At 44.4% G+C, this 11,964-nt stretch overlaps 1 protein-coding gene across 4 annotated transcripts in view; it reads right to left on the bottom strand.

Annotated features, from left to right (window-relative positions):
- The window catches only part of LOC135110426 (atos homolog protein A-like), a 68,328-nt gene that overhangs the window by 4,638 nt on the left and 51,726 nt on the right, over positions 1-11,964 (bottom strand). For 2 of the 4 annotated variants that reach the window (XM_064022751.1, XM_064022750.1), the window contains 8 exons: positions 9,656-9,851; positions 9,274-9,467; positions 7,181-7,406; positions 5,965-6,152; positions 3,906-5,070; positions 2,046-3,628; positions 859-1,195; positions 146-381 (listed from right to left, as the gene is read on the bottom strand). In XM_064022751.1, the coding sequence (XP_063878821.1) occupies positions 146-381; positions 859-1,195; positions 2,046-3,628; positions 3,906-5,070; positions 5,965-6,152; positions 7,181-7,406; positions 9,274-9,467; positions 9,656-9,847 (4,121 nt within the window). In that variant the 5' untranslated portion in view covers positions 9,848-9,851. Of the gene's footprint in view, positions 1-145; positions 382-858; positions 1,196-2,045; positions 3,629-3,905; positions 5,071-5,964; positions 6,153-7,180; positions 7,407-9,273; positions 9,468-9,655; positions 9,852-10,089; positions 10,861-11,964 lie in introns of those variants that run through there. The other 2 variants (XM_064022749.1, XM_064022748.1) reach the window with 2 other exon arrangements.

Here is an 11,964-nt window from a genome sequence, read left to right as displayed (position 1 = left end):
CAGCCTACTGTGCTGTGCCCACCTCATGACCACTTTCATCACTTTTCAAACTCAAGAAAAATTATGTGGTGTTCTGTGATCATTATACCATTACAAAGTCACTAAAATCTTAATTAACACAAGTGCTACCTTCATTGAAAGTTACCTGAGGTGTATGAGGTAACGCAGCCACTGGTGAGCATTGGCGTCCGAGTCACTTGCCCCGACAGGCATGTTAAGAGTGCGCTGCCGGACAAAGGTACGAGAATTGGGCGGCATGTCCGACAGGTCATACATCACCACGAACATCTTCACCACGGTGCCATGGGGGTTGAATAGAGTCACCTGCACTGTGCCTTTGTTGGGCACATGGTAGCCTTTCTTGCCCAGGTTTATGTGGCCCTGAAATAGATTTATTGAAGAGTAGAAAAAACCCAAACTACATTCATTACACTACATAACCGTTACATAGGCAGACCTGAGCCGAAAAACTGGCATGTATAACAAAATAGCGAAAATTCCGAAAATCCTAAATGCAAGTCAATTACATATATACTAGAGTATACATATACATCCTTGACTGGTGGCTCATTGGCCACCCTTTGCTTCCATGTGCTTGATTTAAAACACACAAGCTCATTCCACTCAACACTAGCTTCATAGCAGTTTTGCTTTATGAAAAATGCATTGCTATAGGTGGTATTATAATGACTTCCCTTCCTATCTTGAGATTAATATTGGAGAGCGTTCTTGAGGAGAAAATCAAGGTATGGAGTACTAATGGTCCTGCAAAAACTAAGTAAGTGTATCATTTCTATCTCTTACCCATTAATCAATAGATAAAATAATGATCAATCTGAACAAAAAACTCATACATACCATGTAGGGGGATGAGATCTGGTCATTATCACAGAGGGTGTAGAAGAACACAGTAACAGGCTTGGTGGTGCGTTTCGGACAGAAAGCCCCAGAGGCGGCTATCTCAGCAGTGAAGCCCTGCACGGTGGACACAGGCTCCAGGCGGCCATTCAGCACGCACTCCTCAAAGCTCCCCAGGAGGTTGGAGCAGGTCACAGTGGCAGGGGCTGAGAGGGACAGCTGGGTGGTTTTGTAAGCATTGTTGTGCACCTCATTGTTGGCGCTCATCTCCACAGAGTAGTTCTCATCTTCTTCACTGTCGCACGTGTACAGAGCACTGCAGTGGAACGATGTCGATCTAAAATTTTTTTGTGAAAAGGTCAGTCAAATGCAACACAACACAAATACAGAACCTAGACTGAGGTGAAGGAAAACTGTCGAACCAAAAAATTATGAAGAAAATTATTAAGCGAATGTGAAGTGAAGCATGGCAGTCCAAATGTAGGTTTTCTTTCCTGCTCAACTTGTCTTACCCTGCAAGGTGGCATCCAACAAAAAACAAAAAGAGATAAAATAAATAAAAAATAAAAAAATATGTAAAAGCTAAAAGAAGAAATAATATTCCTAAATAGATTAACACCATGTCAATTTTTTTTTTTTTTCATTTTTTTACTAAAATACTATAATCTACATTATTCATTTCAACATTTCCAACTTTATCTTAACCTCCTCTAAATCATGCCATTCTAACTCACTCAACCTTACGCCATTCTACATTTTATTTTATTTTAAGGTTGTCAATACCTTACTTCCTGCGAGTACCATTTAAGGCATTCATTACTCTCTCTCTTGGTTTTCTTATAACAAACCTCTTCAAAATATTCACCTCATCTCTCTCTCACTGCACCTTCTCCAGCTATCCTTCTGTGCCTGATACCACGTCTTAGCACCTGCTTTCTTTAACTTCCCCCACAACTTACATTCCTTTAGATTTTTACCAGCCTAATAAAGAAATCATGAAAAGCCTGATCATAATGCAAATGCTCATACAAAATTTACTAACGTGTAATTTTTTGCTATAATTTCCGACTAACTGGCAATTTTAACCCTGAAGTAATGCAGACCAAAGAAATATGCAAATAATCTTTAAAATTAAAGTAAAATAAAAATAGTGCAGTCATCTTCCAGTGTTGTTGTGATACACTCACCTCTTGATTGCAGCAACACAGTTCAAGGTGGAATCGTAGTCAAAACGTTTCCCTTTTCTGAGAGGTGCTGGCGATGAGGTGAGTGGCAATCCAGTCTTGCTGTGGAAAACCATGTTGGTGGCCGAGTCCAAGGACCTCCGGAACTGAGCCTTTGCACTCGCAGAGGGAATGGGGACGCCCTTCTCATTGCATATTTTTTCTACTTCACTATCAACGGAGATCTCTTGATTTTCTAACACCTCCATCTCTTGCGTTTCCAGCTGTTGTTGTTCTTCCAGCTCCTTCCAGTCCATGTCATCTTTCTCAAGTTTTATTTGCTTATTGCCCTGAGTGATGTCCTGAGTTTGATGATGACCTTTAGTCATCAGGTGTTTGAGCAAACTAGTGCTCTTGGCAAACCCTTCGCGAGTGTCCCGCAAGGGTCTGTCTGGGTCTTTACCATTCTGCATCACACCATTCTGGTTACCTACTTCATTTGTGGTCCTTTCTTTGTTTGGGATGGTTCCATTTGTGTGAGTTTCTGATCTCAAGATTTCCTCAGACTTTTGAACTTCAAAGGTTAATGCCCTTTTGACAAACTCTCTTCCTGTATGGGAGGCTTTTGTTATTTCAGTTTCTTGACAATGGCTTTGTTCATCTTCCAGAACTCTATTATTCTCTTTTTGAATACTTGATAAAACTGCACTAAATGGACTTTTAACAAGAGTTTGTGAAGTCTGCTTCTGGGGCTGAGATATGACGGGTTTGGCTGGCTCACTGCTGGCAGTGAAGACACTCATCTTGTGGGTAACCTTCTTGGCCTCGATGCATTTTGTTTCACTTGATAATTGCAAACTTTTTCCACTTACAACTTTTGTATCACATTTATTCATCTCACTGGACACACTTGTATTCACATTATCACAAGACACCACACTCACATCCTTGCACGCTCTGGTCCGATACGATTCACGGCTATCAACTAAAGTCTTACAGCTAGGAATATCACAATGCTTCTCGCCACTACGAGCTATAGCTTCAAGAAACAGATTTTCAGGACTAGGAGGAAGCTCTTGCACACCTTCTCTCCCTCGGCCCAAATTTTTGTTATGGCACCTTTCACTTTGTTGTCCTTGAGAGCATTCAGAAGAAGGAAAGGCTGGTCCCACATTTTTCCTGTATTCACTCCATGATTGATCAGCTGCCTTCTCTCCTCTCTTTTCCAGATCGTCTACATTTTCACCTTTGATGCTGATGTGTGAGGATTCATATTTTTCTTCTTTCCAGCACTTGCTTTCAACCTTCTTTCCTCTGTCTTTTAGAAATTTTGAAAGATAACCCTTGTTTTCCCAAGATTTGCTGCCAACACTGCTATCACCAACAAAGCTCATCCCAGATGATTTGGTTTCTCCTGAACCTCGTGGAGACATGGCCTCGTACTGTGCCCTGTGCCGATCCATACGCAGGGGAGGGAGGGGAGTTGGCTGCCGCAGCACACTCAGTATCTCCATGGTCTCCTTTGGAGTTAAATCAAAGTTAACCTTTGTATTGTAAAGATGGCTGGGGCTCATGTCTCCTCGCTGCTTCAGTCCTTGTTTAAGCTCCTGAAAAGAGGAAAACTTTAGATGATGGTACAGACAATGGAAAATTATGTGAACATTATAGAGCTGATAAAGTAAGTCTGGTAGAAACTTCCTAATGCAAGAAGGCAAGAATGTAAAACAAAATGTATGTTATACATAGGCACGTAGGAAGCAAGGGCTCTGTACTCTCAAGAAATGGGCCCTTGCGATATCTGGCTATTCTCCTAGCTAATGATGCCACTGACAGGGTCTTAGTTTGAAAACATCATGTGAAATGCATAAGTTACTTCTCACTTACTTTGGGACATAGATGTGCCGAGATATTCTCCTCTGTGCTGCCAACCTCAGTCAGGTCTTCAATGCTGGAACACAGGTGCTTGCCGGTGTGGGAGCAACAAGGTCTCATCTGGTCATCTAATATCTTATGAAGTGCTTTATCTTCCTGTGTCAACTTATAGAGTCTGCTAGAGTCCTGCTTCACTCGGGTACTGCTACACTGAGGACTTCCCTGATCCCCGTTGTGCTGGGAGGTCTCAGGAACAGGCAAAGATTTGTGAAAATAGTCTCGCTTGCAGGTCTGGTGTTCTCCCTGGTATTCCCATTCACTGGAGTGTTCCCCAGGTCTCTTCACCCCCTGATCTCTGCCACCTTCCTGAGAAGTCATGCTGCTGGATCTTGAAGGCTCACCCATCAATCTCAAACTGTGTGGGTCCTGGTACTCCCCTACCAGAACATCATCACTGTGGCCACCCAGGGGCTCTGGGTATTCCCCTGTCATGGTATGGGCATCAGACTGATCAAAGGCTTGGTACTCTGGATAGTGCTGATATTTGCCTCCCCTCGGGGACATCTGATTCAGAGTCTTCTGCTGTGAGCTGTAGCTGACAGGGTTCACCGAGAGGGGGGAGTGTTGTGGGTGTAATGTCACTTGCTGTGGTTTGTGCTGCATTACAGGCTGTACCTGAGGCCAGCACATCTGTGGTCTGTTGTACACCACCTGTGGTCTACGGTAAGGCTGGTAGGTACCTGAGAAGTCAAATCCTAATGAATTCTGTGCCAGCTGGTGGTGGTGAAGGTGATGTGGATGGGAATGCATCACATCAGCACTTGGCGGACACATGGAATCCATGGAAGGTTGATGGACGATAGGAGTCAGTGGATAACGTGCTTGGGTCCATGAGAACGGGTGTGAGGTGGGGGCAGGTCCAACCATCATGCTGACATCAGGAGGCTTGTTCTGGGGTGCTGGGGGTCTGGGGCGGCAGATGAGGTGCTCGGGTGTCTCTAGGGAGGGAGAACCCGAGCGAGAAGGAGACTGATAACGGCGAGGAAAGCGAGTGAGGGAATGAGGGGGATCCAAGAGAGATTCTCCAAGCTGGGTGTCCGGCGATTCACTGCGGGTGACTCGGGTGTTCTCTACCAGCTTGGCCTTCATTACACTTCTACGCAGATCATCATCACACCTGATGGAAAATACAGAGAAAAAGAAATCACAGTTTAATTAATTTCTGTATCAACAAGAAAAGAATCTTTTTGGCAAGAGCTCTATCACAGTGCTTACATATCATGCCATGTTTTCTCTTTTAAAGTACAATACAAGTGGTTACTTATATAAAAGAAAATTGTGAAATGCTATATGCATGTATTTGCATAAATGATGAACCAATATAACAATTCTTGCAACACATACAAGAATTACATTTAAGCTCAGTTTATAAATTCTGGTGCCAAGGTCATAATTTTTACTATTGTGTGTTTTACAAGATACCAAAAATAAATATTTCCTCTATTGTTTCATTACTGTAAAATCCCTCTCATCCGGCATTCGAGTCCGGCAGCTCCAAGTATCCGGCACATTTTTCCCCGAGCCTTAAAATCAATAAAAAATCAATGTGTACTCATAAAATTGATTAAAATTCCCGCGCGAGGCATACTTTGTCCCCTCGCCACCAGAGTGCACCGCTTCACGCCACCCGCAGCCTACTGCACTGTGTTTACTCAGTGACTCAGTCCCGCGTGTGCACTGTTTATCGCCTGACGCCTTCATCATGCCTAAAGTTGTAGAAAAGATGAAGCGTGTTGTGCTTACACTTAAGCAGCTGATCAGATCAGCTGCTGATTAAGATCAGCTGATCTTTGTTATGGTAAGATGCGTGAGTGTAGGGTAGTGATTGTGGACGTAATTTCACTTCTATTCAAGTATCCGGCAATATTCAAATATCCAGCATGTCGGCGGTCCCATTGATGCCGGATAAGAGGGATTTTACTGTACTAGAATAAATTCCATAAATTTTCAATTTTCAAATTACCTGCCCACAATCATACACCCACACTGAAACAAAGTGTGTTGGTCTCACCTGCTGCTATCAGTCTTGGTCTGGCATGAGGAGGAGGTGGTGGTGGTGCAAGAGGAAGAAGAGCTCCATGAAGAGGAAGACGTAGGGTAGGTTTCTGGAACACTGCCACCAGCCTCCTGCTCCTCATGAGGCTCAGGACACTCCACCACCGGAACCTTCTCACTACGGGGAAGCGACCTCACCGACACCTGCAGCAGACGTGCACATAATGAACTCAGCAATGAGCTCCTGTTTCAGATACTGCTTTGGTTCATGTCCTGCACTGGTCAATATGAAATAGTTAACTCTCAGCCTGTTGCCCTCTGAATCCTCATACAAGGTATTTTACATATTTTCACGAAGTAAAATAGTGTTGGCGTCTCATTTTAGCATTTGGTTTGAGGCATCATCAGCAAACTTGAACAAAACTAAGCACATAACAAAGACCATGTATGCAAGCATTAATGCTTCCTTTAAATTTATAATTAAGTACCTTAGGATTAGCTCAGAACCAAGTGTATAGGAGAATTTAAAATCACGGAGAAGGTAGAGTGCCAGTGGGTTGACCAAAGAAGACATGGGGATGAGGTCCTGAGGAAGGATCTAGACACCAAATGATGACAGCAAGGTGAACATTATCTTGCACTTGATTTGATGTCAGGTGACTTGGGCTGACCCATGTTAACAAGGAACCTGCTTCTCAAAACAATGATGATTATGACAATGGAGAATTGAATGCTACCTTAAGGATTTGTAAGGAACAGGAATGGTTAAGATGAGAAAGATAAGAGGTAGATGGATACTATGGGTGTAAGATAATGATCCCCAGTGAATTATAAGGAAAAGTATTGAAGTACCTAAGTGATAGATAAATGCTAAACAGAAACAGGAAAGCTTTAGGAAAGGATATACAGAGATCCCTAACTTCTGAGGATGCATTTATAATCTAAGGAATAATAAAATAAATTTCAGTTGTAAAACTATTTCCTATGCATCCCTATGTAAATATCACTAATTCTAAATCAACAGGTGAACTGCTTACAATATGTTTACAATAAGTGTCAATGAGACAACAAAACACATAATGGTCACATTCCTTCTAAACACCACGCCACAGCAAAACAAAAGTTCAATTTAACCTTTGTGACAAAAGTAAACTGTCACACAGCCACACATGAAGTACCACAATCATGGGCACAATCACAGCAACATTCTAGGAAGCCTGTGAGAGGCCCACCTTGATGGATGTGTCCTGTCCCATGTATGTGATGGGAAACACATGCTCCTCTGCCTCTGCTGTGAACTTGGAGCAGAACACAGGCGAGGTAACAGTGAGGCGGTAGAGCACATTGGGTGGGCGACGACCCCCTGACACGCTAAGCCAGGCTGACAGCTGGGAGAAGTGTAGGAAGGAGCGCACTGCAGCCATCAAGGACCAGCCCGTGGCAGTGGCCTCCGGCAGCCTGAGTGACAGAGAGGCAGGTGTGAATATGACCAACATTGGATTGATACAGGCACCTGGTAAGACTATTCTCCCTACAATGCATCTATACATTAATAACTATCATGGGTAACATCATTAAAGAATAAGATAACTAAGAATGTTCAACTAAATTTAATTAAAAGTTTCCTGTTCAGATGAAATAGCTTGCTTTCTGTTTATGTTAAGAGTGTTTTTGCTAAGGTGATAACTACAGCATCGAATGATAGGAAAGAAAAAATGAAAATTTGGTGACAAAAATTAAAAGAATAAAAAAAGATGCTTAATTCTACGTCTGATTATGGAAAAAAAAAATTTGTGAAGCAATGGAATCCTACCTCTCCAACATTCCCCACTCATTTATCTTGGCTTGGGGACTCATTTGTTTCAGGCCACCACAACAAATTTCTCATCTCAGAGAGAGAGAGAGAGAGAGAGAGAGAGAGAGAGAGAGAGAGAGAGAGAGAGAGAGAGAGAGAGAGAATAAGAACAGTAAATGCGCATAAGTTCACTAAGTATCGGGAAAACTCTAACATGGTATAAGAAATGCGTGAAAACAGAAAATTAGTGAACTTTTGACACACGACACTAGAGGTGTTAAGCCTCAGATAAAGCGCTCTCTCTCTCTCTCTCTCTCTCTCTCTCTCTCTCTCTCCAACACGCTTAGTGGCCAGTTGGAAGGATGTGTGGGCTGGCCTATCACTGGACATGCTCCTGTTAGCGCCAAGGTGTTAAGTCCTATGTGGTGACCAGGCGGTTATTATTATTGTTGTTATTGATATTATCATTATCATTATTATTGTCACTGGTGGAAGTTGTAGTAGCTGTAATAGTAGTAATATACGTATTCTCTCTCTCTCTCTCTCTCTCTCTCTCTCTCTCTCTCTCTCTCTCTCTCTCTCTCTCTCTCTCTCTCTCTCTCTCTCACACACACACACACACACACACACACATAAAACGGCAAGAAGGGAAAGAAGGATTCATTAAGACCAACCAAAGAAACAAGGTAGAAGAAACAAAAGAAGTAGGAAGAGAGGGAATGGGGATAGAGGCTCGAGGAAGATAACGGAAGCTAGAGGAAGAACAGGTCACTGAGGGAAGAGGCATAAGTGAAGTCACGTGGTAAGGAGAAGGAAGAATGGATGGCCAAAGGAGCGATAAAGAAGGAAAACAGAAAAGGGAGTGGGGAGAGAATGGTGGAACAAAAACTGAGAGAGAGAGAGAGAGAGAGAGAGAGAGAGAGAGAGAGAGAGAGAGAGAGAGAGAGAGAGAGAGAGAGAGTTGGGACTGGCTGGGGAGGGATTGAGGGAGGGTGGAAGTGTACAGGAAACCTTTGCCTTTACTTGCGGCTTAGTTGATTAATTAACACTTAACAGGAATGGAGAATACAAATACAGCTTTGCGTTTTCATCACACAGGCTTATACCATGTAAAAGCATTCCCAGTTGTACAAAGTTACTACCTTGTTCCTATCCATTATCATATCAGCATACCATTCTGAAAGCTTACAAATCGTACATCCTCATCAGATATAAGCAAACACGTGGGAAGCCTACACATCTGTTTGTTGTAACGTAGTTTCCTCAAACTTAACTCGCCTTTATCAAAAACATATTTATGGAACAATGGTAAGAGTTCAATGACTAGTTTGGTCATTACATAATTACCTCAACGAGCTTCCAAGTAATTAAGTTATGTTAATACTGACTAAACAAATTTAGGGACAAAGATAATGAATGACAAATATATGCGAATCTTCGCATATTAAGAACTCCAGCATTCAGATATACCGCCTTCTTGTAGCTTCCTTAATATAATATTCTCGTCACATGTCCCGATCAACTCCTTACTTTCGATCATAGATGGTGAAATTCCATTGCTCGATGAGTCTGAGGTTCTGGGAGGGCGCCGTGGTGGTGTCGAGGGTCGTGGCCAGCGCAGCTCCGTGCTGACACTCGGGGGCTACCAACACCTCCAGGGTCACCCCCACCCCGACTCCCCACATGACACGCAGCTGCCGCACCAACGCACTCGCTTGCATGCACTGGAGAAAGAGTCACCGTGTTTCATGTGTTATTTCCACTATTCCCATATCTTCAGAAACAACCTAATCACAACCTGAATACAGAAGAAAATTGCATCGCTTAAGTAAATATACGGGTTTCCTTGTATGCAGGTGTGGGGGAAGAAGGTGGTGGAGTGGGTAAGAGGGCTGGCAGGGGAATAACATACCACGTGATGGTTGGGGTCGCAGGAGTGCTTGTGTTGGAGCTGGTGGGGGAGGGGACAGTGAGGTCCGGCGTGGTAGCCTCGCTCTCCGCCAGGCGTCCTCCCCTCCACCACCAGGATGGCCAACGCCGTGAACACCTCCCACGGGTCCCCGGGCCCATGACCTCCCACCTCCTCGACGCTACTCGACCTCATCTTCCTGTAAATGAAAGAAAACATGCATTAGAAACTCCAGTCATCGATCGCATATTAATTCATGAAGAATCATATGAACCTTGTTGCCATGGTTCCGGGTTCAAGGTTCGAACCAGCATTATTCCCTTTAAACCTGCACACACGAATGTTGCCATCGTGCCTTCCTTAACTTAAGCAGCAGCAGCCGCACCTCTCCCCCCGCAAATACCCCGTCCACGCCTGCCCAAAGCCGCCATCAGTACCCGCAGGGTTTGGACTCCTGGGACCTCATCAGACAAAGCCAAGAGTCTGAAAACAGCCCCTTAGTGACTCCGAACAGGACAGGTCGGCGGGTGTGATGAGGCGCCACGCCGCTGTTGCCTGGCCATGAACCTGCGGCGGGGCTGGTCACCTCCCAACGCCCTGTCCCTGGAGACTGCCAGTGGCCCGGAGCTCTCGTCGCCGCCTACGTATAGCGCACTACACACACACACACACACACACCCCTAACCTTTCACGGCGCTACGGGTAATGGGTGTGACACAGTTTCCTGTTAAGCCAATTCGGTGAAGCATTTACCTATGCTACATTACCCGCCTCTTTCCTTCTCAGTTTCGAGGCGAGTATTCCAGCCAGGGACTGTCTAGCTTTTTTTTTTCCCCCTCATTGTGGCGTAAGCCAAGGAAAACAATGCTCTCTGGGTCATAAAAATCAACACGCCATGATATCGATGTCTTAGTGTTTCTCTCCGTTCACAGCAGTGGCCGTGTCTGCCTGCACCACCCACCACCTACATCACATCACCCACGGGCCTCGCCGGCGGACCCACACACCACAACCACCACTACTACTAACTACCCTACTTGACTTGGCCAGTCAATAAGTCCACCAATCTGCTCCTCCACACTACCACTACAGCCACACTCTTCGCTACTTACTCTTGTTTCCCAACCTGATAACCTGGCCTTAATACTCTTGTCTGTTGTACCGGTATTCCATTGATCCCTTGATATCCACTTGTAGTCCTGCTCAGCCCAGTCAAGTCCATTCCCCGTCTCTCCAAACAGACCACCTCGTAAAGTCCCTGACCCCGCCACCATGACCCTCAGTAAACCCACCAAATCACACGGGCCGAGCACCAGACAGTCACATCGCCAACTAACTGTCAATTTATACAATGACCTACAAAAATAGGCAGGAAAATAAGCACGTCCGGAATTAGTCTTCCGGACACACACACACACACACACACACGAGAGAGAGAGAGAGAGAGAGAGAGAGAGAGAGAGAGAGAGAGAGAGAGAGAGAGAGAGAGAGAGAGAGAGAGAGAGAGAGAGAGAGAGAGAGAGAGAGCGCAACAAGTTAGAATGACAAAAAAAAAATAGGTAAAATTTACTACAACCACCTCATACAGAGACAACGTGCTCTCTCTCTCTCTCTCTCTCTCTCTCTCTCTCTCTCTCTCTCTCTCTCTCTCTCTCTCTCTCTCAATGCCAGTGACTCAAACCGTTCACCACCAGCCACCTACCACCCTAACACCCACTTTCACCTCTCACACTCATCACCCCCAAGACACAGCTGTAAAAAACAAATCACTACAACGAAAAATTCCAACAAAGTAGAAAATAAAAAATAAAAAACAAAGGTTGCACAGGCGTTCGAGTTGGCAACATTGCTTCCCGTCGAACCAGCGCGAGGTGGTGGCGGAGGGCGGCCCGTCAGGTCAGTGGCAGGCTGGCAGCATGACCATCCATTCCCCGGGGCGAGGCGTTGACCTGCACTTCTGTTCTCCCCCTTGATGGATATACTACAACTCTCCCACTCCCTTCCCCTCCTATCAGTCATGCTGCAGACTCGTGCGCTCTAAATATACAAAAAAGAACAACCTAACTTACACTTCCTCTCGTCATGCAACTCAATTTGCGTAACAAAAAGTGGAAGTAATATTGAGTTAAGCACAGTGGGAAAAAAATAAATAAATAAAATGCCTCTTCCACAGTGCGTCCCTAAAAATTAAGTATGCGATGGAAAACAGTGAACCATAAACAATGAATAAAATCACGTATATGTAAAATTATTCACTTTTATCACGCCCTCGCTCATTAAACTGCGTAACGAAAAATACGATGAAGAACACA

The sequence above is a fragment of the Scylla paramamosain genome, chromosome 20 (assembly GCF_035594125.1).
Source record: "Scylla paramamosain isolate STU-SP2022 chromosome 20, ASM3559412v1, whole genome shotgun sequence".
Taxonomy (NCBI): Eukaryota; Metazoa; Arthropoda; class Malacostraca; order Decapoda; family Portunidae; genus Scylla; species Scylla paramamosain.
Note: the sequence above shows the minus strand (reverse complement) of the source record. Positions and strands in the feature narration are given on the sequence as shown.